Consider the following 16,095-nt stretch of genomic DNA (forward strand, 5'->3'; position numbering starts at 1 on the left):
GGCGGACAGGGTTTGCAGGCGGCCCACGGCGAGCCTTCGACAAAGTGCTGTAGGGACAGCACCGGCGCCCCAAGGGCACCCCGGGCCCTGTTGCCCGGCGTGGGGGCGGGGGGTCCGGACGGGCCCGGGAGCCCCATCCCCCTCACGCCCTCGAGGAGGGAGAGGCCTTGCCCAGGACCTCCTGGGGAAGCGGGCCGGGGTCTGTCCTCCTGGGGAGCGCCTTGAGGATGCGCTTTCCCACTTTCCCCTGCGAAGCTCGGGGCAGAGGTGGGCGCTCCGTGGGCCCCTCCAGCAAAGCTGGAGCGACACCCCCCGGCCCACCCCGAAAGGTTGGCGGCGGGCACGGCCTAGTGTTTGGACGGGGTCTGAGGCACCTGCGCGAGTGGGAGTGCTCGCGCCCAGGCGTGCGCCCCTGATGGTTTCGAAAGTTCAAGAACATGAAGCACCGAGCCAGCAGTAGCACCTGCCGTCTGCACAGGGCCTGAGGGCTGGTCTATGCCCCCTTTACTTAAGAATGCCTTGGCCCTTAACGATCCTCAGGCTGCCCACTGCCCAATGGTGTGGGGACAGGACCGTCCTTAACTCTCCTTGTGCCCAGCCCTGTCTCCAGGCCCGCCAGACGTGTTTATTCAACACCCCCACCCCACCCCCAGTCGGCGCGTGGCGGTGCCCTCGACCCTGCGCCCCAGAGGCTGGCTACGGGGATGCTGTGAGAGGCTGTGAGAGGCGCGCCGGAGTCTCTCCCCCATTTAATTGAGGGAGAACAAGGGCATTATTGTCACCTCAAGCGATCAATTGCTGGTTGCCCCACCGCCTCACCGGACATTCGTTCCCCACTTTCAGTTTGAAGCTGGCCAGAGAGAGCAATGCCTAGAGGCGCGGACGGGATGAGAGCCGAGAAGTTCACGCGCGGGCAGAGGGGGCTCATTTTGCTGCATGCACCGGGCTTTCTGCACGCCCCCGGCCTCCAGCGTCACCGTGGTCACGATTGAAACGGAAAGAACGAACCCTGACCTCCCCCTCCATGAGAAGCCAGCAAAGCAGAAAATTTCCTGCCGCATTCTACATCCGGGACAATGTGAAACTGTCCTTTTGATTAAGTGGGGTTTTTTCTTTGTTTTGGTTTTTTGTTGTTATTGTTGTTTTGTTTTGTTTCGTTTTGCGGGGAGGAACATCCCCCAGGACTCCTGGACTTGGAGTCAGAACATCCTTGGCTTCTCAGCCAGGGCGTCTGCATTCCCAGCTTTTAAATATACACACCACGAGATTGTGCGCCAAGAGAAAGAGTGACATACGCACATTCTCTTTCACCCTTCCGCTGTTAATAACTGTCACAGTTCTACCTAGTTAATTGTGGTTTGAGCGGATGCACCACCCAGAGCAGCACAGGAGTGGATCCAGTCGAGCGAGGTTACATTTACTTGTAATCCTCCTGCCTCCCTTTCCAATTTCTTTGATGATTTTTCCCATAAGTGCGTAAGTGGCGGGGACTTCAGGAGAACAGGCCGCTCCTCCTAAACGTGATTCAGACCATATGCTTTCTACATTCATTCCCGCTTGGGCTTTTCTTCTCTGCACTAACTGCTAACACGTTATAGTCACCTTGAAATTTCCTCTGCTATTTTCCAATTAAAAGCTTAATAGCCCTGGAAACGGAGTTCATGTGGTGAAGTTTACCATAGCCCCTTGTTCTGAAAGGCTTTCTGCTGGGATCCCATTATGTGCTTGAATAAACCCTTTCTGCAAACAGAAATGGGACTCGGGGTTGTCAGGTGTTGGGTTACAATAGACTTTGAGGCAGGGGACATTTTACCAACATAAATACAAACCTGTTCCTATAGGGAGATGTTGTCAAATACTGGGATATGGAAAACATTCCCATCAAATATGAGAAAAGGATTATTGCGCTATATCAAATGAGTATTTAGGTCTCAGTCCCCGATGTGCACTGGAGTGAAACGGGGCCCCGGACCAAATAATGCCGGACTGTTCGAGAGGCGAAGGGATAGGGTGGCTAGGTGACTGACGGAGGAAAGGAGGTCTCCTTAGTAGTGGGAATGCCCCCCCCCAAAAGTTTTGAGAACTGGTCATTTCCTTTAAAAAAAAAAAAAATCCTTTACTCCCAAGTTACTTATACGCCCTAGTTACCCTGACCGTTTGGAGAAAATTGGGAGTCGGGTCTGAAAAGAGGTCCATGGTCTCTTCACTCCCAAGAGACCCGGAGATTTCCGCGCGAAAGTTCCCAGGTTCAGTGTCATTTTAGACCCTCCTTGTCTTTACCTGAAGGGACTGCCAACATCCCACTTCCCAGCCCCTGGCCCCCAGTTGTTCCGGTGACCTCTGCCTCCAATCCCGAGAGCTTATGAAGTTCCCTCCAGCTGTCGTGTTTTAGGGTTTGTTTTCCTAGCGAAGGTTGGAGGCGGAGGGCTCGAGGTGGGGGATGGGGTGAGAGGCGCCCGAGGGGTCTGTGCTGACGCAGCTTTGGGGGGAAGCCTCCCAGGGGTAGTACTCTAGCTTCAGGGTTTCCTGCCCACGCCCCACCAGCAAGCTAGCATCCAGCGATCCCCAACTCCAGGACAAGTCTGGGAAGAAGGACGGCTAAGGGCTTCGAGGGAAACGCACCCAACCGAGTTCGCTTTATAATCCTCCGCCCTTCCCGGAATCACCCTGCGGGCGGAGGGCTGGCCGCCAGGACGCCTGGCGACCCTTTACTTGAATTCACAGCAAACACAGAGGGACGTTTTCCTGTTGCTTGTTTGCTTTCAGGGCAGTGCAGAGAAAAACGGCCTCCCCGAGGGGACGAGGGGCGCTGTGCGGCCGAAGGGTTGGCCCTGGCTGAGGACTGGCCTCGAATTCGACTCGCCCGACCTCCAGGAGATGAGCTCCGTGTCCTCTCTGGAGCCTGCGGAAAGAAGGCTCGGGAATGCCGTCTCCCGCCGCTTGGCGCGGAACCTTTGTGCTCCCTGCACCGCCTCACGCTCCTGTTTTTGTTTGTTTCTTTGTTTACTTGCGTGTGTGTGTGTGTGTGTGTGTGTGTGTGTGTTTGTGTTTGCTTAGGCTTCCCGGTGCACTGCTGGCGTCTGCATTAGGCCAGAGCGGTACTGGTAGATCAGAGACGCGCCGGTGCAGCTTCCACCGAGTGTGATGCGGCCCCCGCGTGCGCCCGCGCTCTTCCAGTCCCCGCCGAAGACGCTGGCGTGGGGGGAGGGGAGAACGGCCCCATCTCGCATCCGTAACTCAGTCGCGGAGTCTGCGGGGGTTTGAGTGAGGGGACTCCAGATCTCGGTTTGGTGGCACGGTGGCTGCTGGGCAGAGCGGAGCCGGGATCCTCACATCCGCTAACTCGCGGGGCGCGAGCGTGGCTCCTCCGTCCGCTCTCGGAAGGGTTAGACCCGGCTCTTAAGCAAACCTTCCACAAGAGCACTTCCGGGCCTTTCAGGACAGAAGCGGTTTCTCACTAACACCTGGGGAGGAGGGTAGAGAAACAGAATCAAACGCCCGAGAGGGAGGACTGTTGTGTTGAAATGGGTGGTCATCCTTGGGCCAGCAGGCTTTCATCAACATTCATTTTATTCCACAGCAGCAAAAGAGAAAAAAAATGTTGCAAAGGGAAATCAAGGAAACCCAAATTTCCCGAACCAATTCCACCGCCCTAACCCGACGCTGCTCGCCAGCGGCCGCACGGCCGGACTCGTCCCAATTAAAAACCCTCTCGGCTCTGGCCAAGTCCCGAGCGCACCCGCCACGCTCGGCTAGGCTCCGATCTCGAGGAGCGCTCCCTGCGGCCAGGCGTGGGCTTGAAAGCGGCCTCGGGCTGGGTGCCGCCAGAGCAGGCCTGCGGGGCGGGGGAGGGGGGGGGACGAAGGGGAGCGGCCACCTCACTGGCCTACGGGCACCCCCACCCTCACCGCGGCAGGTCCACCTCTGACCCGCCCCGAGCGCACCGCCGCGTCCGGGAGCGCTGCTGTCCGGCAAAGCGTAAGCAGCTTGGCGCAGGGGGCCGTGAGCGCCCCCGCCAGAGGGGCCTGGCTGCAGGTGGCAAGGAAGGTGAAGTGCAGGGGACTCTGGGGGCGCGAGCGGAAGGGAAGGAGGAAGGCGTGGAGTGGGGTGGAGAGTGGGGAGCGCAGGGAGATCGGGACCCCGGGGGTGGGGGTGGCAGGGGGAGGGAGGAGCGGTGGGGGGAGGGCGGCGGAGGAGGTGCTGCGGCCGGCCTGCGCGCGCGGGAGCTGCAGACCAGCTGGCTCAGACCGCAGCCAGAGCTCCCGCCGGCTCCCCACTGCCGCCGCAGCGCCTCGGCGAGGGAGGACGTGCCGGCCGAGGCAGCCGCTGACGGAGGCGCGACGCGCGTGGGATTGCCGAGCACCCTTGGGAGGCTGAGGCTGCGGGCGCCGGGGGATCCGTGAAGACGGCGGCGGCACCTCCCGCCGTCTCGGAGCGCACGCGGCCGCCGGGGCTGCGGGACCGAGCAGCGCTCCGCCCGCCGGCCGCCCCGGAGCCGGCCTCGCTGCCCCGCGGTCCAGCGCCCCCTGGCCCGCTGCCGCAGCCAGCCCGCCTGCTCTCCCTGGAGCCCGGGACATGAACGGCTACGGCTCCCCCTACCTGTACATGGGCGGCCCGGTGTCGCAGCCGCCGCGGGCGCCCTTGCAGCGCACGCCCAAGTGCGCGCGCTGCCGCAACCACGGCGTGCTGTCCTGGCTCAAGGGCCACAAGCGCTACTGCCGCTTCAAGGACTGCACCTGCGAGAAGTGCATCCTCATCATCGAGCGGCAGCGGGTCATGGCCGCGCAGGTGGCGCTGCGCCGGCAGCAGGCCAACGAGAGCCTCGAGAGCCTCATCCCGGACTCGCTGCGCGCCCTGCCCGGACCCCCGCCGCCGGGGGACGCCGCCGCCGCCCCGCAGCCGCCGCCGACCTCGCAGCCGTCTCAGCCGCCGCCGCCGCCACCGCGGCCCGCCGCCGAGCTGGCTGCGGCCGCCGCGCTGCGCTGGGCCGCGGAGCCCCAGGCCGGGGCGTTGCAGGCGCCCCTCGCCAAGCCAGGTAAGAGTGTCTGCGGGGCGGGAGCCGGGCGCGGCGCGTCGGCGAAAACTTTGCAGCGGCCGCGGCGGCTTTGGCTGGGAGGCCCGCGGGAAGCGTCGGGCCTCACCGCCCCGCTCTCGCCGAGCCGCTTCTCACTGTCCGGGCGCAGGCCGGCCTTCGGTTGGACCCGCAGCCGGCACAGCCCAGGCACCCGCGGGCAAGGCGCCTCGGGCGAGGCACACGGCGGGCGAGACTGGGCGTCGGGCTCGCCAAACGCCTTCCCCGGGGGAACGTGGCCGCAGCCGCCGGTAAATAAGGAGATCGAAACACGACCAAGTTAAAACCCACGCGGGCACACAGCCCACGGCGCGGCCGGGCTTTTCTGGCTGCGGCCATAGAGGGCCTTGCCTTGGGAGGTTGGGACAGACAGGGGCAGGTCACTCTAGGCTAGGCCAAGGTTTGGCCCAGTCCGAGCTGGGCCTGCTTCTCTGGCCCCAGGAAGCTGGAGTGAACCCGAAGCCTTTCTAGTAAGGCGCGGACTATGGCTTCCAGCTTCTTGTGATGTGTGGAAGGAAGCCCTATTTAGAAGCTCAGTGAAATGGACCAGAAAGCTTCCTGAGCTGGTATGGGGGACCCCAAATCTGGCGCACCCAGCTCTTACAGATCTCAGATCTTTGAACGCAGTTTCTCAGACTGCCCTCAGCAGTCTCTCGGGTCTAAAGAAGTACAAATGAGACTTGTCATCCGGCAGGGAAGAACAACTCTGTCCAGAGCTTTTCCAGGGGTTCTCAGTTCTCCGGGCCATGTGGGCCTCTTGCTAACAAGCGGCACATTGGGAGCAAGGGCTCTCTTACCTCCCCTCCAGTCCTCTCCTCCTCTGCGGGGCTACTGTAGGGAGGGTGGGTCTCATACCCCCACTTCCCTGCTTCCATCTGCTGCCTTTCTCCGGGCCACAGACCCTGGATGAGTCTCTTTCCTCCTGGGGCATCTCTAGCTTGCTGTCCTGCCTAGCACAAGTACTCCTGTGGTTTTAGGCTCTTGGAGTTCAGTGGACACGTATTTGATGTTTCCCTTGGAACCGACCCGTACACAGGTAAAAAGCACATCTTCCCAGGAAGGGGAGTAGGGGCTATAGTGAAATTTGGCAAGCACAGGCCCTGGAAGGGCCAGAGGCCTCTTGTAGGTGGACCTCTGATAGAGCTTCTGGTTACACCACCTTTCCCCCCAAAAAGACATTGCCCTTGGCTTCTGGAGAGACGCCTTCAGGAGCAGACTCACTGGTAAGGGGATAGGCAGCCTGGCTGGCACAGGTCTGTCGGCTGTCCTGTTGCTCAGTTACGCTCTGCAGGCTTGAAGCCCTGAGAATATCTATGTGAAGAGGAGAACCGGGCCTTAGTGGACGGAGGACAGTTTGCTGAACTTGGATTTTGTGGATATTTAATCCAAAGTAGGGTATAAGCATAAGTGCGAGTAATGGGCGGCCCCCATCCCCCATGCCTTGGCGATCTTTTGTCCGTCTCCTCTCTTTGTATTTATACATTTGCCGTAGAGGCAGGGGAGGCGAGGAGAAAGAGGGTCACAAAGATTCTTTTCGCTTTTCTCCTTTAAGTGAGGACAAGTAACCAGGACGGTTGTGTCTCAGTTCCAGAAGCTGACCCATGCCAGTAACTTTTCTTAACCTTTCCGTTTCCAGTTTTCCCTGGCTCCGTTTCCCCAGCAGCCTAGCAGGAGTCAGCGAGTCTGTCCCCTTAGTAGGATTTTGCAGTGGCCCGTCTGCCGTGGGAGGGGGGCACCCAAGGGGGGGCACCCCAGGGGCATTGGGTTCTGGAGTCTTTGTCCAAAGGGGATTCTTTCACACCCTGTGGTCTTCAAACCGGTCTTGGGGATAGCCAGAGTTCAAGTTTTCTGAAGAGTCGCAAAACCAAAACAACCTGGGGGAGGAGGGGTCGTGAGAGCAGGAAGGAAGGCGGGCAGGGTAGCAGCTGTAGTAGTGAGCTTTGGGGGATCAAAGAGGGAGACGGAGACAGATTTCTACTGGAGAAACCAGCCCTGGTGCACTCCCTCTTCCTCCAAACCAATTATTTGGGGGATGGCCTGAGCCTTCTGAATCGAAAACAAGTAATTGAAAAGACCAGGCTTTGGGGCACCCGAGCATCAGGAACTAAAAGCCCAGTTTCCAACTACTCGTTCCTCGGACTCCGTACTTTGCACATTCATTTATATAACTTTTGCTCTCTTCTTTCAATGGGTCCGACCCCGTAGCTCCATGCTTTTAAAAAGCAGCTGACCACCAATCCAAAGGTAGGAGCAGGCAGGAGAAGAACAGATAATGCTTCCCATTAGGAAAGCAAGCCTACAGATGGACCCGTTTCATGCATTGCTCCATATGGAGGAAGCCCATTTGGGGTTTAAGTTAGGGAAAACTGTCTAGTGTGGAGACCGGTTGCTGTTTGTATCGTGCCTTTTTGCAGCTCCTCTTGTAATGTATTTGTAAGTAACATACTTTGCGAATTCAGTAGCCTCTCGGATACTCCTGGACAAGTAGCTCTCTGCATTTAGAGAACTAAGAGACGCTCTGTTAGAATAGTAGGTCCACGTGTACTTAAGTTCACAGACCATTAGGCACCTCCATGTCTCCTGGTGCATTATAGGCCTGTGTTTGTTGTGATATCTGTGCCAAAAATGCCGCTGGTTCTTTTTGCAAAGGACCTCTTGAGTGCATAGCTATGGGCACAGAGGCTTTTTTGCTGCCGGGTACAAACACAGGTGCACAAACTCAGGAGTCTCTCCCTCTCCAGAAATCTTTGAGAAACCCGCCCGCCCTAGAGAAGTGTATGTTTCTTGGGCACTGCTGGAAGAAAAACATCCACTGGGGGAGTGACACGGTCACACCACAATTCAGTTGTGTTGCTGAAAGAAATCTCTATCCCAAAATTCCGCTTCAGATTCTCTAAGGGAAGGGGGGTTATTTTATCTAACAGCGGAGAACGCTGAGCATCCCTGTCAATATGGCCGTGGCCTTCAGGAGACTTTGCACACTCTAACGTTATGAGTTCCAGTTCCGGACTGGAGCGTTCTTTTTTCCTTCTGGGTGTGCATTTCCCATGCTCCTTGATTATCGTTTAGGACTGACCTCATAGTACTCGGTTTTGATTGAGCCCCAAATTCTAATTTAAGCTTCTTTGTACCACTGACTCACTTACTCTCCTAAATTCCCTCTTTGTCCTCTTCACTCTCTCCCCCTGCCCCCTCCCTCATGAAAAGCTCATGGGAAGTGTGAACCTTCTTCAGCTCTTAGTGTATCTGAGTCAGCAGCTTCAACCAGCCAAGCCAGCCTTTCAGGACCTGGGCTCAAGAGCCGAGGCAAGTTAAGGGTCACGACCAAGGTGAGGAGCTTAGGTTACAGTCCTGTGCTCTCCTCCCTTCCCCCAGCCAGAAGCGTGTCCTCAGTCCCCCCAGGGCTGTGCAAGGAAAGACCTGTGGCTATAGAGTCTTCCCACATTTGTCTACACAGTAAGTAGGTGCACAGGTTCTTTGAAATGCTCTTAAAGGAAAAAGAAATAAAAAACGGCATAATTGCTTAGGAACCGAACAGGATCAGAAAAGACAGAAGGAGCTCCTGTTCTGTGCGGTTCTCCTGAATAGTAGGGAGAAAGGGACAGTGTGGAAAGCTGTCTTTAAAAATGTTACCTCTTGCTGGACTCCTCTTAGCAGCTTAATGCTGGCTCGGTGTTTTTTTTGCCCCAGCTTGATTGAGTCCTGTCCCATCTGCTTCCTAATATTTAATTTTACTCTTTATGTATGTATGTATGTATTTGAAGAAGAGACGGACGCACCTGCAAGTGTAGTGATTGTTGCCGGATCCCTGGTCCAGGCTGGAATAGGAAACTCTGGTGATCCTAGGCTAAAAGAAAACGAAAAAAGTGGGAAAGACTTTAAAGTCATTCATCAAGCCTAGTTATGAATTTACATAAAAGCGGGGAGGGGGGGGGGTCTGGTTATTGAGGACGGCTTGACCTGGGGCGAGGAGCCCGAGTCACAGTTGCCCTCTGAAACTGGAACACCGACCCACCGCAGAGAATCTAGGGGTCCCCTACTCCTGGTCCCTCGCAAACCTTTCCCCGAGGCTGGAGCAGGAAGGAGGGGGGTGGGGTGGGGAGACGCAGGGCGCACAGCTGGGGGGTGGGAATGAACTTGCGGTGGGCCCGGGGCAGCGTCTGGGAGGAGGCCCCCACCCCGCGGCACCCGTGCCTGCGCTTTCCTCTCGGAGGGCAGCGGAACGGGCACCCCAGGAAAGGTGTGCGCAGCGGCGGCGGCACGGCTGCCCTGGGCCGCTGTCCCCTAGCACCCGGTCTGTGTCCCGGGGACACTGCAGGCGGCGGCTCGGCCCGCTCCCAGGCCAGCCGCACCTTCCCGGGCTGCCTCCAGGCTCACGGGGCGGCGAGGGCAGGGCCCGGTTGTTGCAGGGCCCGGTTGTTGCGCGCGCGCCGCCCCGGGCAGAAGCCGGCGGCCCCTCCGCGCGCTCCCGCTCGGTCCCTGCTGCCGCCGCGGCTTCGGTGGCGGCCAGACCGACCACAAAAGCGTGCGCTCAGGCCAACCAAAAATAGGATGTCACTATGGCCCGGGGCACACTTCGACTGAAAAACTTCCAGTACTCCTCTGAAGTTCAGATTTAACTGGGCGTCCTGCCGTTTTGTCCGGCAACCCTAGGCCCAGGCAATCCCCCCTCCCCAGCCCCAGTCACCCCAAGGGTGCCCCTGGGGGTGGGGTGTCTCCAGTGCGTCCACCAGCTTCTCGCTGTCCGTGGGGGCCCTCCTGTCCCTCTGGCGGCGCCAGGACAGGGCTGGCCGGAAAGAGGAGCGCGTCGTCCGGGTCTGGGACCCGCAGGTCCGCCGCCAGCCAGGAGCGAACCCCCCCACCCCAGCTCGCTCCTCTGGGTTATAAATCTGGCGGATAGCCGGGCTCAGGACTTACACAACCAACTTTTCTTCTCCCTGATGGATGAGCTCCCGGGTTTAAAAGATTACAGTAATCACAGGAGGACAGTGTAAATCGAATCCGATAGCAATAACTTTCGGGGAAGGTCAGGCTCAAGTGAAATGTTACCAAGCAACAGGCATTTTGTTTGCAAAATACAATCAAAGAGCACTGATGAGAAATTCTTCCTGCCGCCAGTCAGCACTTTCTGCTAACAGCTTTACAGAGAGAGAGGGAGTACATCTTCATAAATCAAGGTCCGGGCAGGACTTGGAGCCCCTTTCTGGAAATGTTGCTCCTCTTCCTGATGGTGCGTGTGTGGAGGTTGGAGCTCCTCCTCGGCTTGCCTGCCTGTCCTCTCCCTCCGTCCTCCGTCCTCTCTCCCTCCCCTCGTCCTCGGTCCTCTCTCCCTCCCCTCGTGTCTTCCTCCTTTCTTGAGCTTTTTAACCTGCTCTGGCGCCTCAGGTCTCGGGATTGCCACCCTGCGTCCCACGTGGGCCTCGAACTGGGCTCCCGTGCGAGCTCTTGGCAGAGATGGGGGCCTGACGAGTGAACAGCGGGTCAGGTTGTCCTAGGTCCTTCACCCTGGGATCATCCTGTCCCTCTCCAGTCCCACAGGCTCCAAAGCAACTAATGGGAAAGGAAAACCTGTATGGGTTTTTGTTCCCTTTTGACTTTATCATTAAACAGCTCTTTTAAAAATGAGCACAATCAACTACCGACTCACCAGTATTATGGCAAACGGAACGTTCAGAATGGGTCAGTTCTGTACTGAATCTCTAATTTCTTTTTTGGATGGCAACGACTAGGCAGGACTACATTTTATGAAGCTGGGATTAGGCTCCTGCCCCCCTCCCCTTTAGTACTTTTATTAGTTCTATGTGTGTTTGTTGCAACCATTGTCTCTACGAGGGAATGTTTACAGCAGTATGAACTCTGTGAATGCGCCCTAGTCCGCCCAGCTGCTGGCTTTTGAGTTACTGGCTGTATTTCAATGTAAAATTTGACCAACCACACAGATAACGTGGAACTTTTACAGAAGAAGATTTATACTGTGAGCGTCTCAGGGACCAAGAGGCAATGTTTTGATCAGCTCTGTATCATCTTACATAATACATTGCCTGGGCACGTAGTAAGAGATGTAAGGGTTTTTGTTAAATGGATGGATGAATGAATAGCCAGCTGCATTTTTATCAGTTCTGAATAAACTTGGAGATTTATAGATCATTTTCCTCCTGCTTCTTGAAAAGTGCTCCTGAGTCACCGAAGGGTTCAAAACGAAATTTTTGCAAGACCTACAAAGTCCACAGTTGTGAGTCTTATTTCCTTTCTATACCAAGGTTCCCCCCCAAATATTGATCCCAAGGAAGCACCCCTTGTTGTTAACGATTTTTTAAAAAGCAAAGCATGACAACTGTGTACTTTTCACAAGTCCCCCCACCTCTCCACCCAGGAAGAAAAAGAAAGATTTTCCACTGATACTCATTCCTTGTTGTACTTAAGATTTCCAGCCACTCGGGGTTTTTTAATGAGTCAGCACTTCCAGTGTGAGATAAAGATAACAGAAAATGTAAAAAAGTGTGTCTCCGATTAGCGTTCTGACATCTCTTCTAGAAGCACGGTCCTGCTTGGGCTCCTTCCTGTCATTGCTGTAAGATTTGTGTGCTTGGAAAACCACCCATCAGGGAACAGTTAGAGGTGTGTCCCCAAAGCTCGTCAACAGTAGAGGACATACAATCCATGTTCCAAACTGTGTGACATGATTTCAGAAGGAAAAAAAAAAAAAGTTCAGTGACTTTTGTACTAGGAAACATTCCTCTCTATACCAATGCTTTTGTATTTTCACTAAAGATAATATATTTTTTAAAGATTTTGTTTATTTATTTGACAGAGATCACAAGTAGGCAGAGAGTCAGGCAGAGAGAGAAGGAAGCAGGTTCCCTGCTGAGCGGAGAGCCCGATGTGGGACTCAATTCCAGGACCCTGAGATCATGACCTGAGCCCAAGGCAGAGGCTTTAACCCACTGAGCCACCCAGACGCCCCTGGGTTTTGCAGATATAATTGAATAGAATGGATAAAACCCACCATATACACGTCTGAAAGATTCTCCATTTTTATGTGTATGTTTATTCCACAGATGTGGTAGGCTTCCGCAAAATATTTGAAAAGAATACCTAGTTTTTTTTTAATATGTGACTACATTTTCGCATAAAAACGTCTTCTAAAGGAGGAAAGATTTTGCAAACTGTAGTTTTAGATTGGAAGTTACTTTTGCGTGTTAAGTTTCTCTCCCTTCTTAAAGTCGTTAGTGAAAAGGAAAAAGAAGTCTTGTAGCTATCTTTAGGCTGATGTATGTATTTTCTGAAGTTGGTCGTATTATTGTTGATAGAAAAAGTTTCCTTCTTAATCAAATATCTCCTTCTTTTACATACTTTGACCCGAGTGAAGGGTTTAGTTCCTGGGTGGCTAGGAATATTTCTCTATCATGAAAAATATGAACTTGAAGAGTGAGTAGTAAGATTTTTCAAATTCCTGGATGTTTAAACATGAGAAACAGCAGACTGTATAACTTTGAGTAGGGGATTTGGAATTTCCCATGAAATTGGTTTCTTTCTACTTTTTGGGTAGAAGGTCTGGGTATCTGCACCCATATTCTAGGGGTAAAAATGTTATCAGTTGGAGTATATTCTTACTCTCTATGTTCCAGGAATTAGTGTGTCAGTTTCAAGAAGAAAGAAGGTAAAATGTCTGGGGGACCATTTCCCTTTTCATCTGTTGGTTGGCCGTGTCACATTTCTGTATCTAGAAAGGCCTTTGTGTTTCAAGACAACATGAACATTTTATAAAGTTCATTTTTAGGGGGGGGGGAACCTTAGAGATGTAAAGCAACACCTGTTATTAAATTACATTTTATCGCTGGGCTCGAAACCCACCCTCTATAATTACTTGTGAAAGTCTGTATTTATAGAATAACGTACAGTACATCTAGTTTAGGTACAACAGGTCAACCACTAGTAGGTCGTGCCACAAAATCGCGTGGGCTCCAAGCTCTGCCCTTCAGAAATGGTGCTGGTGAGGAAGGATTCTTGGCACAAGGTGAGAGGCTAGTCTACTCTTGCCCAGGTTCGCAACCCCAGCAGCCTGGGCAGGGGACAGGGATCCTGCTCCCCGGACAGCCTGGGGCAAGACTTTATGGGCTGATTCCGAGCAGGAGAGCATTGGCTGTGCCCCATTCCTTGGTTCCTTCAAGGTCTCCTGTCCTCCCTCTGAATGTGGCATGAAGAGTCCTGAGCTCAGGTGCTTGGAATGTCCTGAATTTGTAGATTTGATTCCTGGGACACCCTGTTTGCTTTCTTCACCATGTGGCCCTAGCCTGGACACCCGGAGTGGCCAGCCTGACTGAAACCTGAGAAGAGAGCGTGGATGAGTCAGCACCACTCCCAGAGAAGCAGCCAGAAGCACGTGCTGCTCCCGGCATGCCACTGTGGCACTGTGGGGTTGGGGGAGGGCAACCGGGAACCAAGAAAATCAGACAAGGCCGGGGTTTTTTGCAGGCTGGGGGTTCACAGCTGGTGAACAAGCTGCCCATATGCCATTGTCCTGTGGCCTCTTCTGCAGAGCAGGAACACAGGTACCAAGGTAGAATCTTGCATCGTCAGATTCAGCGTCCTGTCACCCAGGGTCGAGGAGACTGGGATAGTGTATCCTTGGCCATTATGGAAAAACGGTGGATGTGTCCGATTTGCCAGAACATCGTCCTCTAGCTCCTGTCTGGCCAAACCTTTGCTCTTGGAATCACTTTCTTCTGGAGCCTGGCATGTTTTGTGAAACAGTGAATTTGGTGATAGACCTCAACACACTTTCCATAAATGGAAAACTTATTTTCCATTTGGCAGCTCATACGGGGTGGGAAAAATTATATCATATCATATTATATTTCATTTTATTTTTAAGGTAAACTCTACCCTTAACATGAGGCTTGAACCTGGAGATCAAGAGTCAAGTACTCCACAGGCTGAGCTGGCCAGATACCCTGGGAAAAATGGTCTTTTAGCATAGGAAGCCATTCTTAGGTTCACTCATTTAAAAAACAGCTAGGTTTTGAGCTTCCTGGCTGTACTTACATACCTTTTATTTCCTAGAAGAACCAGTTGTTTCTCTTGCTTTCCAAAAAAATGTCACCATCCCTTACACTGCGGTGACACTGTGTGTCCTATTTCTTTCTCTCTCTTGTTTTTAATTATGGTAAAATATACATGCAATAAAATTTACTATCTTAACTGTTTTTAAGGGCACAGTGTAAGGGGACTAAGTACATTCAGAGTGTTGTGCCACCACCATTGTCCATTTCCAGAACTTTCTCATTATCTGAAAGCCTGTGACACAGTAAGTCCCAGTCCCTCTTCTCCAGCCCTGCTGACCACCATTCCACTTTCTGTCTCTGTGAGTTTGTCTGTTCTAGGGACCTCGTCTAAGCGGAACCCTAGAATATTGTCCTTTGTGACTGACTGACTTCACATGGCATATTCTCAGGGTTCATCCCCATCATAACATGGGTCAGAATTTCATTCCATTTTGAGACTAAATAATATTCCACTGTATATACGTACCAGGTTTTCTTTGTCCATCTGTCCATCCGTGGACCCCGGGGTTGCTCCACCTTTGGCTACTGAGGGTGATGCTACGATGAACCTTTGTGTGCAGTACGCATCCTGCTGGATAGGAAGCAAGTTCTTTCCTGGCTGTGTTTGCTCTTCTCCTTGTACGAGCATCTCCTCTGCCCAACGAGCTAAGTCCCCCCAGGTGGGGACCAGTCTTAGACTTCCTGGTATTTTTCACCTCCTTTTTTTTCCTGTTTCCCTGAGTATCTTGCCTATTACAGGGATGCAAATACTTGATACTGATAAGACTAAGTAAAGAAAGCTTAGAGGTACACAGTATTTAAAGCACAATTTTATTAGTTTAATATTTACCTGGGGCGTGTCTTTGACTTGTTTCCCCAGGCTCCACTGAGGAGGGGGGCGAAGTCCAGTCGTGTGTTGAGGCCGGTGCTGGGTGAACACACAGTCTCTGTCCACTCATTTTCCAGGGCTTAATAATCGAGTAAGCGCTAGGAGGGACGGACGGACCGGTCAGGAGTCGGGATAACGTAGATAGGTCTGCCGATTAGAATGTGAATCTGTGGAAGCTTTTTTGTTGTGGCTTTTCTCTCTTGGACGAAGAACAAATACCTGTTCGCTGAGGAGATGGCATCAGGGTCCCCTGTCCTGGGGAGTTGCAGAAGGGAAGCTGGCAAACTTCTCTTACAAAAATAGGTCTTGAGCACGTCCCAGAGGGGTTGCAGAAAGCAAAGTCGGCTTTGTATTTGTGGGCCGAGGATGACCCCTGCGGAGAAACCTTGTATTGGAAAAAGCGGTAGTTGACTTAAAATGCAGATTTGGGTTAAGTGTGAATTTATACCAGACTTAAGACTGCAGGTCGTACTGATAAGAGTTTAAGCCTGTTTTTTAAAATGCATTTACCGTTGCCAGACACATACCGGTTGCTTTGTGAAGAATCAACATTTTGTTTTTCCTTCATATTGAAAATAAATCCCACATTAGAAGAATGTTCCTAAATGGGCCTTTGTTTAAGGCTTTTGAAACAAACAACAATACATTGGAGGAGGGAGATTTTTGGAGCTGCAGTGATGAAATGTCACCGCTGGCTTTCTAAGTACAGTCAGGTGTGCCCACAGGGAAGGCGACAAGGAAGCCATTCAGGCTGGGCTGTAGAAACAGGCTGACCGAATGTTTACAACCTGACAACTGGGTCATTAATAATTTTCATCTTTAGATCAGTTACACTGGCTCTGAGTAGAGACAGCCAGTCAGTGTTTTCAAAAGGATAAAAATCTACTTGCATCTAGTGTGCTAGTAGAGAACACGTCCTTTTATTATAAAGGTCTGTTGGCATTTCCTACTGCAAGCAAATCCAGGCTACTCCCTTCTGCCTGCTTGGCGCTGTGATACCAGCCCTTTGCGGGGACAATGTCTTAGGTCAAAATGCTAAATTTGGAGCTGTTCTGGTTTTCAGCAAATCTTCCAAAAATCTTGGGACGCTC

The 16,095-nt window shown here is 53.3% G+C and overlaps 1 protein-coding gene across 1 annotated transcript in view; it reads left to right on the forward strand.

Moving 5' to 3' along the window:
* Positions 1 to 4,378: 4,378 nt before the first annotated feature.
* DMRT3 (doublesex and mab-3 related transcription factor 3) overlaps positions 4,379 to 16,095 on the forward strand; it is a 14,547-nt gene continuing 2,830 nt past the window's right edge. Inside the window, exon 1 of the mRNA XM_059412330.1 lies at positions 4,379 to 5,035. Coding sequence (XP_059268313.1) covers positions 4,576 to 5,035 — 460 coding nt within the window. The 5' untranslated portion in view covers positions 4,379 to 4,575. The remainder of the gene's footprint in view (positions 5,036 to 16,095) is intronic.

The sequence above is a fragment of the Mustela nigripes genome, chromosome 9, assembly GCF_022355385.1.
Source record: "Mustela nigripes isolate SB6536 chromosome 9, MUSNIG.SB6536, whole genome shotgun sequence".
Classification (NCBI taxonomy): Eukaryota; Metazoa; Chordata; class Mammalia; order Carnivora; family Mustelidae; genus Mustela; species Mustela nigripes.